Below are 21,904 nucleotides of genomic sequence, written 5' to 3'. Positions count from 1 at the left end.
TACTCATTAAGTAGACCAGGCTGGCCTCAAATTTGCAAAGATCCACCTGCCTCTGCCTCCTGAGTGCTGGGATTAAAAGCATGTATCACCACTGCTGACCTTCGTTATTTTTTATTAATATGTACTTATTGTACAGAATGATGGTTTGCTTGGCTTGAGTCAGGGTCTCGAGTATCTCAGGCTGTCCTTGAGTCCTTCTGTCTCTGAGGATGATCTCTAACTTGTGATGACACTCTTATCCTGTCCAGCCCTCCTGACTGTTTAAGCCCTTCTGTCTCTGACGATGATCTCTAACTTGTGATAATACTCTTGTCCTGTCCCCTGCCCTCCTCCCCCTCCTGACTGTTTGGTTTGGCTGTTTGTTATTCTCATTGATTGTTTCTGCAGTGCAGTTGAAGAAGTTAAGGTACAAGTTCAGCTGGCCATTTCCCAGGCCAGTAGAGCAGTGCCTTGTGGGTATTTCTGTTTTCTTTCTGCCCTTCTCTCTGTCTTCCTCTCTCCCACACTCCTCGTCCGTGCTGGAGATTGAAGCCAGGGCCTTGGGCTGTTGGGTGAGCAGGTGTCCTGTCCCGGAGCCACATTAGAACCACCCCAGAGCCCCACGGTGTCTCTCCTTTACACGTGCCTTGCTTGCACTGTGTGCTAGTGTCTTTGTGACATTGCCTGTGTGCTATTCAGATTGTTCAAGCGCAGTGGTTGTCAACCTGTGGGTTGTGACCCCTTTGGGGATGAATGAAGACCATCAGAAAACACGTATATTTACGTTATGATTCATAACAGTAGCAAATGACATTTTTGAAATAGCAGTGAAGATAATTTTGTGGTTGGGGGTCACCATAGCATGAGGAACTGTATTAAAGGGTCAAAGCATTAAGAGGGTCGAGAACCACTCACTGGTCTAGGGTGTTTTCTGTGTTGTATTTAGATAGTATTTTGTGTTCATGTTTTCTTTTATTGTGGATATGTGGTTTTGCTATGAGCCCAGGTTCTCAAACCCAAGATTCTTCATACTCATGAGTGTTGGTGATACAGACTGTGGTTACTTGTTGTTTATTTCATTTCTATTTAAGAAGTAGCCAGTGAAAGTAGTGCTTTGCTTCTTTAAATTGATGAATTCTCAGAAGCTTGTGTGGGGCTTTAGCGCAGTGGGCGGCATTCACCTAGCATGCTAGAAGCCCCAGCCTTCATCCCCAGCATCAAATAGACGGCCCAAAATGTGTTGCCTAGATCTGTGTTTTATGGTGGCTGGAATCTACGTTTTCCCTAGTGAATTAACTTATATTATGACATCCTCATTCATGAGTGTATTGCACTTGGCCCCGTGACTCTGCTTTGTCTCTTGACTCTTGGGGTATCCAAATCCCCTTCCTCTCTCCCAAGTACTGCCCTGTTTTCAAAGTACTTTTACTAATGGAAAAACTTGTTAACTTAATGAAAAGGATTCTGGACCAGAAAGTGCCTCGATTCCCGCTTGGTGGTTTGTTGTGTATGCCTCCGTTGTGGTTGACGGTTGCTTACTTTCTTCAGAAAGCCTGGGGGAGGTTAACAGTTTCTTCAGTACCCCTGTAATGGGAGAGCAAACAGTAGGCAGGCGTGTGCAGTCAGCCTTTGCTGTAGGCAGCGCCTCCGTGTGAACCTCAGGGCCTCCGTCACAGACATGCCGCCCATGTCACAGACATGCCATCCCATCCCATGCCGCCAGCCATCCTCAGTGTCCTTTAACTGTGTGCACATACCCTTACCCGGACACACTTTCCCATCAACCAAGACCATCGACTAACATCACTTTTCTTTACCTGTTTTTATTTCTAAAAAGGCCATCGTTCATACACCTCACCCAGTGTGCACTAATATGACCAGCATATGCTTTGAAATCCCTTTTGAAGCTTATCTTTGTATTCCAAAGCAGGCCCTTCTGACACTGATGGTGTTGATGAAAAGCTCCCCCTTTCGAAGGCTTTGCAAGGTATCGCCTTTCACTTCTGCTCTCCCACGTCCTGTTCTATTTACTGTTTCTTTATATTGGACAGACTGTTTTAATAATTATAACTATATTACTTTTCCAAATGGAAAAGGAAAAAATGTATTGGCCTTTTTTTTTTTAAACATAAATGAACTTCACAAGCAAAATTTTTCAAAACCAATTTTCCCTTTTGTGAATCTAGTAATGAATCTCGAAATGGGTACATGACACACTTTCCTATTGAAGGTAAAGTACACTTTATACCTTTATCAGCATAGTCAGCAGTCAGGCTGTTACTGTTGGGTTAGCAGTATGAATAGCGCTAAGGCGTGGTGGAGCTTACCTTGGGAAGGATTGCAGACCGTGGCTTGTAACCCTGTGCTCAGTAAATGACTTCTTTGGGTAGCTTTTGTGCTGTGTCCCAGACTTGGTCATAGTCTGCTAGTGATGGCATTCCCTTTATCCCTTCTGGCTTTGATCTCATGAGATTTGCTCTCTTCAGCATTGCTTTATAATGTAAATATGATTGTGTCTTTCACTTTCGTAGATTTTAGTAGAGCAGAGAGGACACGCAGGGTCATAGTATGCATGAGCCACCTCCTTAACATGCCCTCAGTGCCTCAGCCACTCCAGGTGGACGGCTGGCCTCTCCTCCCTTCTCTCATGTCTTGGCTTCACATCTGTTTGTTTTGACTTTACACACTCAGAGAATTTGCAGCTCCATAAATGCAAAAGTTAAGGTAAAAGGGGGATAAGAGCGTGTGTAGAGAAAGCCCAGGGGTCTGTGGCTCACGGTTGGCTGGCCAATATAGTGCTGCCCTTAGCTCTGAGTTCTGCCGAGTTCCCACCTCGAGCAAGCGGGAAGCTTCCCGACAGTCAGAGCATGATGGCACATGGCGCTGCAGCAGAGACTTTGACCTCGGCTGGGCACTGAGAGCTCTGAGACATCCAGGTCAAGTGTACCAATAACGCTGGCCTAAGCCTTAGGCGTGCGGAGCACAGTTGTCAGGAGGCCTACCGCCCACCTCAATGGCTCCTGTGCTGGCAAGCGTCTATTTCCCTTTATGCACGATGGTGTTTCTCCTCTTTTCCTGTCCCCAGCTTAGACACTTAGAGATTGAGGATGCACTTGGGGACAGCTGTGCACTGGATCCTAAGGGGCCGTTGGGTGTCCTGGCTGTGGCTCTCGTGCTGTGCCTGGTCCTCTTGCTGTAGTAGGATGGCCTGCTCTTCCTGTCTGCCTGGCCCAGCAGGTGGCTGGATGTGTGGCCCATGTCCAGAAGCAGGCAGGTCATTTCCTGAACTAAATGCTTTTGAATTAATGACAGTCTCTAACATTTTAAGTACAACTTTGATTAAATTATGGGTTCGTGGCCTATCATAGTAGAAAGGAAAAGTGGGAACATTCCGCACACAATAAGCCTTGACTTTGTTTTGTTTTGACACCTTGTTAAGTCCCTAGATAAAGAATTTCTCTGATTTGGTATTTTTGTTTGTGAGTTGTTGCCAGACAAGCATGGTACCTGGACTGTAACTGCTTCTCAGATCCCAGCATCCCTTGGCAATGTAGCATGTGGTGACAGTGACTAATACCAAATCCCAGCCCTGCATAGTTTTGTTCTGGATGTTTGTATTTTCAAGGTCTCAGCTTCCAAATAGCAGAGTTTAAATATTTTTCTGAGATAGAAAACATTGTTTGAATTTATTACTGAGTTAATAAATCTTTTTGTATGTGTTTATTATGTTAAATTGTATGGTCACCTAGTCTTTCTTCTTTCGCTGTTAGTTTTTACTGGTTTAGTATATGCTGTTCGTTTTCTTTTTAGGAAGCCATCACTCCTCAGAAGGCCACGAAGGAGCAGACGTGGAGGTGCCAGCCGAAGGTTAGGAGAGAAGGGACCTGGAATCTGCCATCTCTGTGCACGCTCTCCGGAGATGAGATGGTGGCGTTCAGTGCCTTCACGGCCAGCACTGTTGTTTTTTAGAGAGGAGGCATATGGTGGCTCCTACTGTGCTAAGGGGCGCTGGGCCTGCCTGTCAGGGCTAGTGAGGCTCTTGGTGATGCCAAAGAGTGGGTTGTTTTGTTCTTTTTTGCTTTTGTATGCTGTGTTGAAAGTACACTGGGGAGAAAACAACTCCGATCCTTTATTAACTTACTTAATTGATTATTTTTCAGTATTTTAGAATTCAGATGATTCCTGGTTGTGTACTATTTAAATGTACTACTTACCTTCCCCAGTTTGTTCCTAGGGCAACAGATAACTTTGTGACTGAGAAGTTGCCTGTCTTCTCACTGTCTACCCACAGCTCCCCCAGGAGTGGCTGCCACTCAGCTAGCCACTGAGTTTTCCTTGGCACTCAGTGACACAGTGAGAACTGTTGGGGGCCACATGGCACAGTGTCCCCTGCTGAGGGGGTGGAGTAGTTCATAGACGGCTTGTAGCCCTCCAAGGACTTGATCTCTTGTTCCAGAATCAAAGCGGTTTATAGAGCACAGGGGCACTTACCCTGAAAGTTGCTATTTCTTGTATGTGTTGTTTCATTGTATTTAAGGAATCATGCTTTGACCTTTACTTTCTAGTGAAGGGTAATCCTAGCAAAGACCACGGATGATCTATGCACAGTCAGTGGCAGAAGTAGGCTTCTAGTGGGAATTTGGTTCTCAGGAAATTTGATGTTCTAGCCGGGTGTGGTAGCGCACACCTGTTATCCCAGCACTTGGGAGGCTGAGGCAGGAGGATCAGCCGTGAGTTTGAGGCCAGCCTGGGCTACATGGTGAGTTCCAGGCCAGCCTGGGCTATATAGTGAGACCCTGTCTCAAAATAATAAAAAAGAAGAAATCCTTGTGCTAACTTGATGTTCTTCATAGGTGATTGTGTGCTGAGAGCCCTGTTGGGCTTGGGGAGGTAATGTGAGGGGCCTCTGTAGCAGGGTTAGGCCGGGGTGGGTGGTCCTGCTAACAACAGGGCTTTGCTCAGGACCTGCATGGTTCATCCAGCACTCAGACTGCTTCAGGGTTTCACACGTTTGTCAACACATACTAGGCCCCGGGAGACTTGTTTCTCGTGAAAGTCTTACTGATGTATTAACAGCTGGGTGCACTGGGGCTCTGCTCTTTATTCCTGTACTAACAGCAGATATCATCTTTGGCAAGTCAGTTAATCTCTCAGCCTTTGCAAAATGAAAGACAGCTAATGAAAATTCCCTGCGCTTCCAGCACTAACACTCCCTGTTTATGTACGTTTTGTGTAGTAACCAAATCCCAGTCAAAGTCTTGCCAATGAGTCAGCTGCAGGCATGCATGCACTGGTCACCGTCTTTCTCTTTATATGAAGGTCTCCTTTGCAAAAAGTTGGTTGTGGTTTTATTTAACAGTATAAGCCACTGATAGGATTTCTGGAAGGAGAGAGGCCACAGTGTCCACACCTTGAAGCATGCTTTTATCTGGCATCCTCCTGTTATAGCAAAGAAACAATTGTGAGTTTGCTGTAGTCACATTCCTCCGAGAGCATGAGCTCTTGAGTCCACTGATGCAGGTAACTTGGTATGATCTTAATGTTACCCAGCGCTTCTCTACATTCTGTTTTCTTTTACCCTAGTTATAATCAAGGGTCAAGTATTTTTAATGAACATGAAATGAATTCAAATGCCAGTTGCATTTCATTGTAGGCTTCTTTGGGAGCACCAGACAGTAAGTGTTGGAGCACATGGAACATGCTGAATAATGAATGTCATTTTAGAATTTTATTTTTTTCAAGATTCTACTCAACATGTCCCTTCAGAAACAAGTGAGGACCCTGAAGTTGAGGTGACTATTGAAGGTTAGTTGTTCAAGCCTTGACTCCAAGAGTTCACTTCTGGTCGTGAGCATATGTGTCACAGTCACACTGAGTATGCATCTCATCCATTCTGAAAGAAGCTGGGGACAGAGCAGCCCACGCCCCAGCAGGGCGCCCCCAGGGCCTCTGGGGGTACTGGTGACAGATTTAAGCTGTGCAAACTAGACTTGGCCTGGAGGTAGACCAAACTATGCTTTATGTCATTAGTAATGGGGAGGGTGGGGGCATCCAAACCTAGGCCCACTCACAGAGACGGATTCCAGGATTCCAGGGTTATGACAGAAGAAATTTAAGAAAAGCTGGAGGTCCTAGTATCTTAGTCAGCAGAAGGGAGGAGAAGGCTGCCCAGGCTGGCCTCAAAGGTTTAGGCTCATGCCATGTTCCTGCCTCAGTTTCCCAAGTAGCTGAGACTATAGGCATATGCTATCACACTGGGCGAGTCAGTAACTTTTAAAGCAAGTCCCTCCCCCAATACAACTTACTTATCTTTTGAGAAGTTTGGAAGCAATGGGTACAAGTATAATTTAACATAATCTCCAGTAGCTAAGTTGCCTCAATATTAATTTAATTAATTAATTTATTTTTTGTTTGTTTTGAAATGGGGTTTCACTGTGTATCCCTGACTGGCCTCAAACTTACTATGTAGATCAGGCAACCTTGTACTCACAGAGATCTGCCTGTGTCTGCTTCCTGAGGTTAAAGGCCTGTGCCTCTAATACTTTTTTTTTTCTAGAGTAGTCTCACTAGAGGCCTTGGCTGTCCTGGAATGGCTTGGTAGACCAGGCTGGTCTTGAACTCTTGGCCAGTGCTGGCATTAAGGCGTGTCCTGCCCTCCGGGCTTTTCTTCCCTTTAGTTGATTTGTCTTCCCATACTCCTCTGTAAGTGTTCCTCGGTGTAGTGCTTTCTTGAACAGCACGGCAATCTAGGGGCTAAAGTTCTACCCATCTACCCCTTCATCTGGGGACAGTGGCGGCACATTGCTGAGAGAGTACTTATACACACATGAGTGTGTGTGGGTAGCTGCTTCTGCAAATGAGTAGATGCATTATGATACAAGTTTTTGTCACACAGCTCATGCCCCCACCTCCCCAGTACCACACAGTTGGCAGTTCTCTTTCCTAACCACAGCATAACCTTTCTTGGATTGGGAGCTTGGGTGTGCTCTGTCTCCCTCTCTTGTCTCTCTCTGTGACCTGTCCTTCTGTGTCTCCATTGTTTTGAAGATGTGCACTGGTTTGACAGCTTCCACGTGGTAGAAGAAATCTTTTCATACTTCATGTTTCAATTTCAGTAAATTAATGCATAGATTTGTCTTCCTTATTAACATAATTTCATTAACCTGAAAACTACTTTGAATTCTTCGTAGTCGACTAAAGAATTGAAAATTTGTCAACGTTAGTTTAAAACCCATTAAGGACAGGTGAGGTGGCTCTGCTGGTAAAGGCACTTGTCACCAAGCCCGATGGCCTCAGCTCAGTCCCCAGGACCCACCCAGTGACAGAAGAGGACCTCCTGCTCTCTGTGTGCTAGCCATGGGGTGCCTGTGCCCCCCCCCACAGCAAATGAATACATAATAAAATTGTAAAATTTTTAAAGTGATTTATTTTATTTTTGTATGTTGGTGTTTTGCCTGCATTTAGGTCTCTGTCTGAGGGTGTCAGACAGAGCTGCCACGTGGGTGCTGGGAATTGAACCCCAGAGCCTCTGGAAGAACAGTTAGTACTCTTAACTTCTGAGCCATATCTCTAGCCCCAAATTATACTGTTTTAATTAAAAAACTCTAACTTCTAGAAAATTATAAGCATGTAAGTGAGATAATAATCAACTTTGTCCTTTATATAGAAATGGGAAAAGTAGGTGCATCTTTGAATTATAGAAATAAAACTTCGGATAAGACAAAGAACCAAGCTGGGTTTGGGGTTTTGTTTTGTTTATTTATTTGTTTTGAGACATGGTACCCCTGGATGTCCTAAAACTTGATACGTAGACCAGTAAACCAGACCTCGAACTCACATAGATCCACTGGCCTCTGCCTCCCTTGTGCTGGGAATAAAGGTGTGTATCACCAAAGTTGTCATAGCGACTGTATTGATTATTCACACGGTAAATTCTGTCCTACAGCACCAGAGTCACACAAGCAAGCACACTAAAGGGGATGGGACAAGGTCCTTGCTGTGTATTCTGTTTAGTGTCGAGAAAGATCCCTGCCTATCATGAATGAAACCATTGTCAAAGGAAAAGTACAGGCTCCAGAGATGCCTGAGCGCTTAGAGCGTTGTTGCTCCTGCCCAGGACCCGTATGTTGTCGACATGCCTCGACTGCTTCAGTTCCAAGGATCCAGTGTCCTCTTCTGGACTCCAAGGGCGCCAGGCATGCACATGCTGCACATACATTCATGAAAGCACATAAAATAAAAACACTCAATCTTAAAGAAAATAAGGAAAAGCGTGTCTAGGGATTTGCTTCTATTTTGAAGAAAGTTTTAAGAAAAATGAACACCCCTGTTGCCTGGGGAGGACTGTTTTCCCCTACTGTTATCTTTTTACATTTTCCTAGGAGTTTATAGAGTTTAAGAGAAGAATAAAGAGAAACAAAATACTCTCTTGGCTGTGGTGGCGTAGATCCTTACTCCCATCAGAGGCAGGTGGATCTCTGAGTTCAAGGCCAGCCTGCTCTGCAGAGCAAGTTCCAGGACAGCCAGGGTTACACAGGGAGACCTTGTCTGGGGAAAAAAAAAAGTCTTGGTCACACTTCGTAGTGTTTGACCTTGATGTTTGCCCTATCTCTGAGTTTCCGGGCTCTTGTTGTGTTGATCCCCCTGCAGCTGGAGGCAGGCGATAGCAGCTCACTGCCGACACATAAGTGAGCTGTGTTTGTGAAGCTTTGGAGCTGTGTGATTGACTCTACAGGCCCTAGTCTCAAAACCACCTTGCTTACAGCTGAGGCTTAGGTTGGCTGCTGTTTCCTTTGCATATGCAGAGAAGATGTAGGACGTGTGTAGTGCACACTCAGTGGTCTCAATACTCAGGACTCTGAGGGAGGAGGGTGCCATGAAATGGCTGCCAGGCCAGCCGGGTCCTGTGTGGGAGTGCATGGGGGAGGGAGAGCTTGGCATGCTGTAGCTTGCTCTTGTACGAGCTCTGTTTAGCTAATGAAGAGACTTCTTTGAAAAGCTGTTTCCTTACCACAGAGTTGTCCTTCAGGGTTCTGTTCCTAAACCCAAGTCCTTTCCACACACTGAGGGCTGCAGCCCAGCTTCTCACCTGTTCACTGTTTTCTTGAAGTTTCTTTACAGCCAGTTTGTTTTCTGATTCATGTTGTGTTTTCATGGATGAATTTTTTTCCTGTTACTGTTTTTTTTTTAAAGATTTATTTATTTATTACATATACAGTGTTCTGCCAGAAGAGGGCACCAGACAGATTGAATTGTAGGTGGTTGTGAGCCACCATGTGGTTGCTGGGAATTGAACTCAGGGCCCCCGGAAGAGCAGTCAGTGCTCTTAACCACTGAGCCACCTCTCCAGCCCCGCTGTTACTGTTTTTTAAGGCCATACGAATATTTCTGCATGCTCGTGGTCTGAATGGCCACTCACTGCGCATCGCCACAAGCGTTACCGCAGAACTGAGTGCGCCCCACACGCCTGACAGCTGTGTTATTCTGCTTTAGTCCAGGGCTGCTTCCTACACAATGTGCGCATCTCATCGCATGATTGGCGTCTTCACTGTTAACCTCAACAGCCACTTGATCACAAACAGATGAGAGCTCTGAGAGTTTGGACAGCGTCCTTTAGGGCTGTGCTGTCGTTGGGATGCTTAGGGTTGACAGTAGACAGATGTCCTGTTCCAGAGATGGCCTTTGTCTGCAAAATTAATACCGAGGGTATTGGCTGCTGCCTGTAATTGAAGCCTGCAATAGGTTATGTGCTCATGCGGTCATTCCAGGACTGGAAGAGCCTTACATGTCCCTGGTGATGATTTGCCTGGAGCAGGGACAGTTCCCACCCTCACGGTGTGAGGCAGGTGTGTTGGAAGGAGGCTCTGGGCAGAGCGGGCGGAAGCCACTGGGGCTGCTGTTGGGTTCATTCATAGTCAGAGAGGAGCTAATGTGAAATTGCAATGCATGGGTTAGAGCCAAAGGAAGGTGAGCCACACCTCCTAGCAGCCCCCGACGAGGCTTGGAAAGCAATTGGCTTACTGCTGAGCCACTTTTCCAGCCGCACGTCACTTCTCACAGGAGAGGAAATGTGATTATGTTTTAAATACTTTGCATTTTTTGTTAATTGTATTAGTACTCTCCTAGGCCTTTTTATTAGATTACTTCATAAAACATGTATCAGTATATATTGAATTCTGAAATGGATTCGACTGACTTAAGACTTAAGTGAGGTGGTTCTGTTTGTCTGTTGTTTGTTTTTTTTTAGGTAGGCTCTCTGTACATAGCCCTGGGTGTCCTGGAACTCACTATGTTAACCAGACTGGCCTTGCCCTCAGACTGCCTGCCTCTGCCTCCGAGTGCAGAATTCAAGGTGTGAGCTCCTATATCCAGTCTAAGAAGTGATCTCTTGAGACAAGAAAATCTGCCTCACTGTTTTTCCTCGGCCTCAGTTTGAAGCCGACCATCTTTTGCGAGACCTACTAGGAGGTTGCGAGTTAAACCTGGAGCCTGTCTTCAGTCTGACCCCCCCAGTGCCCAGCTGTTTCACAGGGTCGGATCTCAGCCACTGGCTGGCCTCTCTGTTTCTTTTTTCTTTTTAAAAATGAGACAAGCCGGGCGGTGGTGGCGCACGCCTTTAATCCCAGCACTCGGGAGGCAGAGGCAGGCGGATCTCTGTGAGTTCGAGGCCGGGCTGGACCGACAGCCTCAAACAATACAGAGAAACCCTGTCTCGTAAAACAAAACAAAACAAAAAAAAAAAAACGAGACAGTGTGTAATGCATCTCAGACTGGCCTTGAACTCACGATGTAGCCTACCTTGAGCTTCTGATCTCTTCTGTGCTGAGATTACAAGTACGTGCCATGGTACCTCGTTTTCCTCCCTGATTTTGGAAGCCCATGGTAGCCTCAACCTTGACATCCTCTGTCTCTCAAATGCTGACATTCCTGCCCTGTGCCGTCACACCTGGCTTCAACCTGCTTGAGGTGTTCGTTTTGTTTTGTTTTGTTTGGGGGAGGGGGTTCTCACTGCATAGCCTTGGCTGTCCTGGAACTCACTGTAAACCAGGCTGGCCTCAAACTGACAGAGCTCTATTTACCTCTGCCTCCTAAATGCTGGGATTAAAGGCTGACTTTTTCCTTTCTATGTCTGTTTGAGAATAACAATTACACCTTGGTTATCTTAATACTTTTTGTTGTATTTGAATGGTCATTTGTGATAGCTGTTGTCCTTGAGTAGTAATTTCTAGTCTATATTTACTGATTTTTTTTTTTTGAGACAGGGTCACTTGTATTCCAGGCTGGTCTTGAATTTGTCATTTAGCTGAGGATGACCTTGAATTTCTGATCTCCCTGTTTATACTTTTCTTTTTACCTTTCTAAGATAGGTTCTCACTGTGTAGCCCTGGCTGGCTTGGAGCTCACAGAGATTCATCAGTCTCTGCCTCCCGAGTGCTGGGATTAAAGGTGTGCAGCCTAAGATATGTCTTTAAAGATTCTGTAATTTACATTTGCAGCTTAGGTATGGGACCAGAAGATAATAGTGGCCATTTTTCGTGGGCCAGGTGTCCTTGGCTTAAGTGTCAGGTGCATTGAGAGATGGGATTTTATTTGAAGGTCCCCTTTGTGCCATTGAAATAAGCATGGAGTTCCCGAGTGTGCTGACCTGTGTGCCCGTGGACCCATCTGGTGGGTGTTTACACACGGTCCTGTGTCTTGGTGTGCTGACCTGTGTGTGCTGACCTGTGTGCCCCGTGCTCCCATCTGGTGGGCGTTTACACACGGTCCTGTGTCTTGGTGTGCTGACCTGTGTGCCCCATGCTCCCATCTGGTGGGTGTTTACACACGGTGCTGTGTCGAGCGAGTCAACATCTCTGTCCCTTTCTTTCTGGAGATTCTGTGCTGTTGAGATTATTTACAGAGCTAGCTTGGTGGTGCTTTAGGGTCCTCCTCAGTCCAAAGCCACTGTGTCTCAAGTGACAGCAACGACAAAGGCTGGGTGTGCTGCAGTGAAAGCCCAATGCTATGGATGATCTGACAGAAACAAATGATAGGTTAAAAATCCCTACTTGGCAGAAACCATGTGTAGTATTTGATTTAGTCCCCTGTCCCCCCACAACCCAACCACCCTTGTTTAGGGTCATTGGAATCGTTCATAAGCTTCCATTCAGGGCTCATTTTCCTTTTCTGACAACACGCATGTATTGTTAGTAGTGGGAATAGCTTCCTCCATGAAAACCTTTTCTTCTCAGAATGCTTTAAATCGAGCACAGCTGTGGTCATGGAAACTTTTGGAGGGAGAAGTGGTCAGGGGACGAGCAGCTGGCCTGCGGGGTGGGAGAGCTGGAGGTCATGTGGACTGTTCCCGTGAGTGCCCAGAGTTGTCCTCTCCACGGCACTGTCACTCCAATAGCTGCTTCCCGCAGTAATGAAGGCTTTCTTTCTCAAGATGATGATTACTCCCCACCTACCAAGAGGCCAAAGAGCAGTGAGCCGCCCCCGCCTCCACCGGTGCCGGAGCCCGCCAATGCTGGCAAGCGCAAAGTGAGGGAGTTCAACTTCGGTGAGTAGCCCGCTGAGAGAGAGTCGAGAGGTGGGCAGTGGCCGTAGTGCTGTAGGGGAGTGGATCTGCACTGTGTGTCAGCAGCCGGTGTAGGTGGCATGTGGTGGCCATTGGCGCCCCGTTGTCCTGCAAAGCTACCTCTCTTGGTGGTCAGAGTTGCCCTGGTACCCACCCCTCCTGACTGTGCCTCCAGTTGCCAGTGGGTCTCCACTAGGGGTCAGATAGTAGAGGTGGGTTCGTTTTGTGGTCCATATTCTGAAGACCACTTAGGTTTTGAAAAGGTGCTCTACCAGCCCTGAACCCCACCCAGCCCTGACAAAGGCATCTGAGTCTCCCATTTTGTTCTTGGCGCAGCTACTGGTGCTACCCGGGTTCTGTGTGCGTGTGAGTTTGTTGAATGTCTTCAGCCTCGTATGACAATTGCAGCTGCCTCCCTATAAAGCTTCTCCGCAGCTGACTTGCTTCAGGAAGTGCCCCCCTTCCCCCCAGGACCCATGGAGGCCTCTCCTTGCTCCTGTTTTGCAAGGCTTAATTGTGGTCTTTTCAATCACCTATCTTTTCAGTTTAAAAGCTCCTAAGGCAGTCTGTAGAATGTTCTAAAAATAAGTTTCAGATGTCCTTCAGCCTTTAACTGCTCCTAAGAATCCAGAAAAAGGAGAGACCGTGGGGAAGTCAGGGAAAAGCCAGACTGAGAAGAGCTGATAGGCAGCTTGTCTGCTGTGGCGAGCACCCAGTGCCATGCTGCCCTCGTACTGAAAATGGCTTCCTCTCATTTTCAGAGAAATGGAACGCACGCATCACTGACCTGCGGAAGCAAGTTGAAGAGCTGTTTGAAAGAAAGTACGGTATGTCTGCAATCTTTTCAGTTCATGGCCAGCCAGCAGGGCTGCCGGGAATTAGGCCTTCCTCACACACCTGTCACTCTCTCTCTCTCTCTCTCTCTCTCTCTCTCTCTCTCTCTCTCTCTCTCTCTCTCTCTCTCTCTCTCTCTCTCAATGCTCTTTATTTTTTTATATTTATTTATTTATTTTTGAGGCAGACTCTCACTGTGTAGCCCTGATTGCAAGAATTAACTCTGAAGACCAGCTTGGCATCCAATTCATAGGGATCCACCTACCTCTACCTCCAGAGTGGTGGAATTAGAGGCATTTGCCAACCTACCTGCCTCAGATATATATTCACAGATTTACATTTTGTTTATCTTGGCTCTTGGAAACTTTTTTTTTTTAAAGACGGTGTCTCTGTGTAGCTCTGGTTGTTCTAGAACTTACTCTATAGACCAGACTGGCGTTGAGCTCAGAGATCCACCTGCCTCTGCCTCCTGAGTGCTGGGATTAAAGGTGTGTACCACCGGGCCGGGCGTTGGTGGCGCACGCCTTTAATCCCAGCACTCGGGAGGCAGAGGCAGGCGGATCTCTGTGAGTTCGAGGCCAGCCTGGTCTACAGAGCGAGTGCCAGGACAGCCTCCAAAACTACACAGAGAAACCCTGTCTCAGGGAAAGAAAATAAAAAAAAAAAGTGGTGGTGTGCACCACCAATTCCCAGGAATCTTTCTTTAAAAGAAAGAACTTATAATATTAGTGGTGTTGGTGTCTGGAGTGTGTGTATTTTCTGTACCCCCTATGTGCCTGCTGTGGAGACGGTTGTGAGCTGCCATGTGCATCCTGGGAACTGAACCTCTGCAAGTGCAGCAAATGCTTTTAACCCCTAAGCCATCTCTTCAGCCCTCAACGTATATTTCTTTTTTTTTTTTTAAGATTTATTTATTTATTACACATACAGTGTTCTGCCAGGAGAGGGCACCAGATTGAATTGTAGGTGGTTGTGAGCCACCATGTGGTTGCTGGGAATTGAACTCAGGACCTCTGGAAGAGCAGTCAGTGCTCTTAACCTCTGAGCCATCTCTCCAGCCTCTCAACGTATATTTCTTAACTATGGCTGAGAACGTAAATGAAAGTCCAGAGTTGCGATATAATTGATTTGCTAGATGCTGCATATTTTCCTTTATGATTCCCTTATTGCTCCTCCCACCTTGTATTTAGGCCTTAGTTTGTGCTCTTAATTTGCCCGTTTCAAAGCAGGAAACATAGACACAGTTTGTGCAGCAACAGTGAGGTACAGCAGGCAGGCAGGCCATGCCTAGGCCAGGGTGTCATGTCTTCATGGTCCTGGCTTCTTCTTCTGAGTAGGCGTGAGAACTGCAGGTGTGTCTTGAAGATCTGGTAAGACAGCACAGCCCTTGCAGGATGCTGGCTGACAGATGGTTCATGCTTGCTATATGTGTTTTCATATTTTAATGAGCACCATTCTGAGCTGGAGTAGTTTAGTGTGACAACAGTTGCCTGATCCTGAGATCCTTAACTGTTTAAACCAAGGCCTCTGTTAAGACTGTAATTTATTGGATTGGTTTATTTTTATTTTTAATTTTTTTACTTGAGAACACGTCTTACCATGTAGAGCAGGCTGGTGTAGAACTCACGGAGAAGATCCCCGTGCCTCCTGAGTGGTGGAAGCACCACCATGCCCACCAAGCTTCTTTTGTATATGTGTTCCAACTGCTATGGAATTACCATAAATTTTTTTTTTTTTTTTTTTTTTTTACGAGACAGGGTTTCTCTGTATTGTTTTGGAGGCTGTTGGTCCAGCCCAGCCTTGAACTCACAGAGATCTGCCTGCCTCTGCCTCCCGAGTGCTGGGATTAAAGGCGTGCGCCACCACCGCCCAGCTTACCATAACAATTTTTATGTTTTATGAATTGAAAGCAACTTGGGTGGCAATTGGCTGTGTAGAAGGAGGAATTCTCAGTGTGCTCTGTAGACTTGGTATTTGCGCTAGGGGATCAGTGAGTTCATGCTTTCTGTCCATGCATGATATACTTGAAACTTTAATGCAAATGCTAGTGTTCATTGGGTGCACTTGTTCACAAGACACTAGCTGACGTGATGCATTTGGTGACCGTGTCCTCCAGGCTGTGGACACTTCTATAACTGTTGCAATCATTTTATCTTTGGGTAAATAAATGGCTGTTATCATAAATTATGCAGATCAAGAATGTCTTCCTTTCTGTTACCTAAGAGAAATCCTTTTAGAAGTTTAGCAGTAAATAGAATGCTAATGTTCTAAAGCCTTGGCAGTTCCATTTATAACACACACACTAACCACTGTGGTTTTGGCTTAAACAAACTTAGGAAGACAAAGCAGCATTGTGTGTTTGGTTGACATTGTTGTGGCGTTCCCTCCGATCCTTGTCTTGTAATGATGGTCCCTTTCTCTTTTCATCCTAAAGCTCAAGCTATAAAAGCCAAAGGTCCGGTGACGATCCCATACCCTCTTTTCCAGTCCCATGTTGAAGATCTTTATGTAGAAGGGCTTCCCGAAGGGATTCCTTTTAGAAGGCCATCGACATACGGCATTCCTCGCCTTGAGAGGATATTGCTGGCCAAGGAGAGGATCCGCTTTGTGATTAAGAAGTAAGACACCTGCACTTGTCTGTTTCGGTTGGTGCTTTTTTTTTTTAATGCTGGCAAATACTCGTTAATCACAGGCTGTCTTTAGAAGCTGGAATGATTGTGTATCTCTGTATGTTCCACTCTTGGTTTTCCCTGTGTTTGTATGTGCATGTTTGCAGCATGCATTTGCATGTGTGTTTGCTAGTGTTAGTGTCGTGGTAGACCGCTCTTCCACCTCATTCATTTGAGACCGTCTCTCTCAGTCAGTCCCGGGGTTCCTGATTCGGCTTGCCTGTCTAGCCATGTCTCTGCCGTCTGAGGCTGGAATTACAAGTGGGCCACCATCCCTACCTGACATCTGTTGAGTGCTGAGGATCTGCGCTCCGGTCCTCTTGTTGCCGGGAAAGGGCTTTACTGAGCCATCTGCCTGGCAGCCTGGCTTCCACCTTGTAATGTGTGTGTACACGTGTGTTCAGGTCAGACTCTGGTTGGCTTTGAATCGTGAGCGCCTCCTGCCCACCTGGTAGGCCTCACTACTTCCTCAGTGGGAAAGAGCATCGTGTGCTGCAAGTGTACATATGAACATACTGTTGAAAAACTACAATAAGCAAAACTAGAAGGAAGGATGAAAGGGAAAATGAGGGACATCCTTCACACTGATTGGAAGAATGTAACAAGGATGACGTCCTTCACCGTCTGCTAAGCAAGTGCAGTCATCAGAGCAGGTGGTGCTAATGCGCCCTCTTGTTTTTTGCGTTTCTTCCTCTGTGTATGCACACTTGTGCATGCACGCACACGTGAAGGTCAGAGAAGGCCAGGAATCGATTCTCTTTCTACTGGGTGCATTTCATGATGAACCGCAGAGAGACCTGTCTCAAAAGAATAAGTGCGTGGAGTGTAGTGTAGGAAACTAAAATACAGCAGCAAACGTGCACTTAAAATGAGCGGGCTGCAGACGGTCAGTCCAGTGAGTGGGTTCCGAAAGAGGGTGCCAGGACATGGAAAGGAGGTTGTGTCTTTGTAGCATGGGGCCTTAGTTTCACCATTCAAGAGGCAGCGGCAAGAGGATCCTTAGGAGTTTGCAGCCATTCTAGTCTACGTGGTGAGTTCAGGCCAGCCAGGGCTACACAGCTAGACCTTCTTTCAAAAAACATGAGAAAAATGAAATAGTAAAAGTTTGTGATAATTGTTTCACAAGATCGAAAAAAGTAACAGAGTCTTTGATTTCTACAGTACTGGGCGGTGGGTGAGGGGTCAGAGTTCACAGGGTCAGGGTCACTTTCTACAGTACTGGACGGTGGGTGAGGGGCCAGAGTTCACAGGGTCAGGGTCACTTTCTACAGTACTGGACGGTGTGGGTGAGGGGTCAGAGTTCACAGGGTCAGGGTCACTTTCTACAGTACTGGACGGTGTGGGTGAGGGGTCAGAGTTCACAGGGTCAGGGTCACTTTCTACAGTACTGGGCGGTGGGTGAGGGGTCAGAGTTCACAGGGTCAGGGTCACTTTCTACAGTACTGGACGGTGGGTGAGGGGTCAGAGTTCACAGGGTCAGGGTCACTTTCTACAGTACTGGACGGTGGGTGAGGGGTCAGAGTTCACAGCGGGGTGGTGCCCTGAGTATCCAGAAAAGGCTTACCTGCTTTGTTGTGTTCATAGAATTAGCAGGCTCTCGGCATCACAGCCACCACCATTCCGCGTTGTGTCCACTGACCCTGACCTAGCTCCCTAACGCCTCAGGTTGCTCCAATAGTCCTCCTGCTCTCCACTCCAGTAAAGAGCTCTATGTGGCTGTGTGAAGTTGGGATTGTGTTATGGGTGTTTGGTTGTTCAAAAGAATACAGTATGTCTCTTGCCCTGCACATACAAATGTTGAATATATGCAGAGTGTTGTTTTTGTTTGTTTATTTGTTTGTTTGCTTGCTTGTTTGTTTGTTTTCGAGACAAGGTTTCTCTGTATTGTTTTGGAGCCTGTCCTGGAACTCACTCAGTAGACCAGGTTGGTCTCGAACTCACAGAGATCCGCCTGCCTCTGCCTCCCGAGTGCTGGGATTAAAGGCGTGCGCCACCAACGCTCTATATGCAGAGTTGTTATAAAAAAAAAGTGTATAGGTATGTGGGAGAACATATTTTTGAATCTAATATAAAGTTCAAGGACTAAATTACTGTGAAAAATGCAAAATATCTGCAGCAAGGTCCGTCTTACTGTGAGCACAGAGGCTCCTGGAGCATCTTCTGGGACAGTTTGCACTTAGACTCTAGAACCCTGTGGAGTTAGGTGGCCCTGTGCTGGAGTGCAGTCAGCCTTGACGAGTGAGTGCTGTGTGTGTGCTCTTCGCATGCTTGCTAGATACAGCCTGCAAGTTCTCACCATCGAACTCTTTCCTTTTAGACACGAGCTTCTGAACTCCACACGAGAAGACTTACAGCTTGATAAGCCAGCATCAGGAGGTGGGTCTCAGCTTCCTGTTAGTCGCAGCAGTGCGTGTCGGAATAGTGAGCACTCGGGGCAGTGTGGCCTCCTCTGTGGTTGCTATTCTTATAAAGAAGTAGGCCATTGGCTAGCAACTAGGAGTCTTCACAGAGCATGCATTCCATAACCCACAGCAGAGTACTACTTGTTCTGTTGATAAGCACAGAAGATGGGTAGATTGTGCCCTAAAGCCAGAGCTCTAAAAACATCTCTGTTGCTGTGAAAAACACTGACCAATACTGACTTGGGGAAGACAGGGATTATTTGATAGGTTACAGACCATCACTCGGGCTGCCAAAGCAGGAGCTCAAAGCAGGTAGCCAGAGGAAGGGACTGAAGCAGAGCCCCTGGAAGAAGGCCGCTTACCAGATTGCTTCTGCTGGGCTACTCAGCTTCCCTCACACACCCGAGACCCGCTTGTCCCGGGATATGGCATCTCCCCCAGCATTTATCAGCAGTCAAGAAAATGCCCCACGTAGCCCCATAGGCCAGTCTGATGGAAATATTCCGTCTTTCACTTGGGCATGGTGGCATATGCCTTTAATTACAGTACAGCTGTGAGTTCGAGGCCAGCTTGGTCTACAGAGCAAGTGAGCAAGTTCCAGGACAGCCAGGGCTACACAGAGAAAGGCGGGTTGCAGGGAGATTCCCTCTACCTGGGTTTATCTAACTCTATGTCAAGTCAACAAAAGCTAGCTATACATACACAAACAGATAAATACTGCTTTTCTGGGTAGACCTGCACAGATGTGTTTCCTATCTGGTATGGTGGGTCAGTAAAAATCCCAGTACTTGGGAGATCGAACAGTCTGGCCTACTTGGCGAATTCCAAGCCAGCCAGGGCTAATGAGATACTGTCTCAGGAATAAATTAGCTAAAAAGTGTATTATAAAGTCTACATTTGTCAGTTGGATAATGGGTCATCAGTTCTGTCTATTTCAGGACATAGAAAGATTATCTTTTCACAACATGGAGCCGTGTATATAGTCATGCAGTCACATGTTTTAAAGGAAAGAGGTCATAGTTTGTCCTGTGTTCCTCTGGATGGAGTGGGAGTGCCCCCATGAAGATGAATAAAGTATTTCCCCAAGTTTTAGAGATAACTTCTGTCAAAGAAAGGGAGAAGAATTGACTTAGGGTATTCTCATAAGCAGAAGCCATTAACCTGGAAAGTCCTATGCTTGTTCCCTCACAGTAAAGGAAGAGTGGTATGCACGGATCACCAAGCTCAGGAAGATGGTAGACCAGCTTTTCTGCAAGAAATTTGGTAAGCATGTTTTCCCCCCAAATTGAACATTACAGAGCAGTTTTTAAGAAATTACACATGTGAGTTTGTGTTGGGACTTTGTGTGGGGTTGAGTGGGTGCCCACAGAAGCCTAAAGAGTCTGTCAGGTCTCCTAGAACTCGAGTTCCAGGCATTTGTGAGCCATCTAATTTGAACACAGGTGCTATGTAAGGGCAGCAAGCTCTGAACTGCTGAGCCATTTCTCCAGCCTCAAATGGTTTCGTTTTAGGAGTGAGTTGAGATGATTTTGACTTAAACTTGTGTATTTCCTATTGCCTTTGGTAAAAATTAAGTATGAGAAGTTTTCAAGTTGCCGGGCGTTGGTGGTACATGCCTTTAATCCCAGCACTCGGCAGGCAGAGGAAGGCGGATCTCTGTGAGTTTGAGACCAGCCTGGTCTACCGAGCGAGTTCCAGGACAGGGTCCTAAACAACACAGAGAAACCCTGTCTTGAAGAACCAAAAAAAAAAAAAAAGTTTTACAGTTATATAGAAGACAGCTGGGTAGCAATGACCTGTGCCTTTAATCCCAGCACTTTAGACACAGAGGCAGGTAGATCTCTGAGTTTGAGAACAGCCAGGGCTACACAGAGAAACCCTGTCTTGAAAAACCAACCCCACCCACTCCCTTTCCCCAGAAAACTATATAGAAGACTAACCCACGGTATTTTCTTTTTCTCTTTCATTTTTCCTTTTGGGCTGGGATGGATTTGGCCTTGCATACCCTAAGCAAGGGCTTTATCTCATACTGAAAGATAGCAAGCAATTCCTTTCTTGTGAGCCACACCCCAGCCCTGAATAGTTGCTTAATGCAGTTGCACTTATGCAGTGTAGCTATTTGATGGTTTGGGTTCGTTTCTCCTTTGGATCCCTTGTCGTTGTGTTGCTATGAAATGAGAGGGGCATTAGGGCCAGGATGTGCATCTGTCCACTGGCTTCCTAAAGAGTCACTATGATTGTGTTCTGTGTTATCTTGTTGTTTCGAGACAGTCTCCCTGTGCAGATGGTGTGTAGACCAGGCTGGCCGCAAACTCCCAGAAATTCACTTGCGCTTGCCTCTGAGTGCTGAGATTAGAGGTGTAGTTGACCATGTTGGGTTCGGGTGCTGGGAATGGAACCCAGAGCTTTGCACACTGGGCAAGCACTCTCCCACATCCTCAGCTCTCCTGTTTCAGGTTTCTTTTGTTTTTTATCGTTGTTTTGAGACATGTAGCCTCTGCTGTTCTGGAATTTGCTCTGTATTCCAGGTTGGCCTTAATCTGAAAGTATGGCCCAGTGTTTTGGTTTTAGTATTACACATTTGGACACATGTATTTGGCTTGTTAACATTGCAGTGCCTTAAAAAAGAAAGAAAGCTGGGCAGTGGTGGCGCATGCCTTTAATCCCAGCACTCGGGAGGCAGAGGCAGGCGAATCTCTGTGAATTCGAGGCCAACCTGGTCTACCAAGCAAGTTCTAGGACAGGCTCCAAGACAATACAGAAAAACCTTGTCTCGAAAAACCAAAAAAAAAAAACCAAAAAGGAAAGAAATCTCATGTATAAATCTGCCTCCACGTGTGTCCTTCCACCATTGAAAAGTGTCCATGGAGGCCAGGCGAGGGTTTCAGTCCCCTGGGACTGGAGTTGCAGGTGGTTGTGAGCTGCCGTGTGGGTGCTGGGCACCTCATCCAGGTTTTCTGCAAAGGCAGCTGGTGCTCTACCCACTGAACCATCTCCCCATCCCCTTTGGTACTCACTGTCCCTGCAGTAGCAACAAATCAAGTTCCTTTTTGGAAAGGAAGTTTATTTTTTCACTCACTACACTGGGGTAGTGGCTGGGTGATGACTAAATGCTGTCTAGCGACAATCAGAGTTTGAGGCTTTCGTCCTCATCGGTTTCCCTGGCTGCGTACAGTGAGTCGGCCTCAGAGACATCCGCCTTCCATCTGGGTGCAGAGCAGTAATGACTCCTCCCCTCATGTCCAGTCAGTACTCCCTGGACACTCAGCAATATAGAGCAAGTGGTGGCCGTTGTTTATTGCTGGGCATGTCACATTGTGTCCTTGTGGTTTGTGTGTAGGAGAGACATGGGGCTCTGAGTGTCTTGCTGCTGTTGGCTACTGTCGACCTTACCCAAGAAGGAAGAGGAAGGGAGAGGAGAAGTGGACGATGGGAGATGGCTGGGCTTGCATGGCATGCCT

General features: G+C 46.6%; 1 protein-coding gene across 11 annotated transcripts in view; it reads left to right on the top strand.

Annotated features, from left to right (window-relative positions):
* The window catches only part of Gtf2i (general transcription factor IIi), a 79,357-nt gene that overhangs the window by 37,111 nt on the left and 20,342 nt on the right, over nt 1-21,904 (top strand). For 2 of the 11 annotated variants that reach the window (XM_040731416.1, XM_040731412.1), the window contains 7 exons: nt 3,790-3,846; nt 5,722-5,784; nt 12,407-12,520; nt 13,300-13,365; nt 15,807-15,990; nt 18,359-18,417; nt 19,635-19,706. In XM_040731416.1, coding sequence (XP_040587350.1) covers nt 3,790-3,846; nt 5,722-5,784; nt 12,407-12,520; nt 13,300-13,365; nt 15,807-15,990; nt 18,359-18,417; nt 19,635-19,706 — 615 coding nt within the window. Of the gene's footprint in view, nt 1-1,906; nt 1,967-3,789; nt 3,852-5,721; nt 5,785-12,406; nt 12,521-13,299; nt 13,366-15,806; nt 15,991-18,358; nt 18,418-19,634; nt 19,707-21,904 lie in introns of those variants that run through there. The other 9 variants (XM_040731418.1, XM_040731415.1, XM_040731419.1 and 6 more) reach the window with 7 other exon arrangements.

Source organism: Mesocricetus auratus, unplaced genomic scaffold (genome assembly GCF_017639785.1).
Source record: "Mesocricetus auratus isolate SY011 unplaced genomic scaffold, BCM_Maur_2.0 Super-Scaffold_100025, whole genome shotgun sequence".
In the NCBI taxonomy this organism is placed as follows: domain Eukaryota; kingdom Metazoa; phylum Chordata; class Mammalia; order Rodentia; family Cricetidae; genus Mesocricetus; species Mesocricetus auratus.
This window is presented reverse-complemented; position numbering and strand designations above follow the sequence as displayed.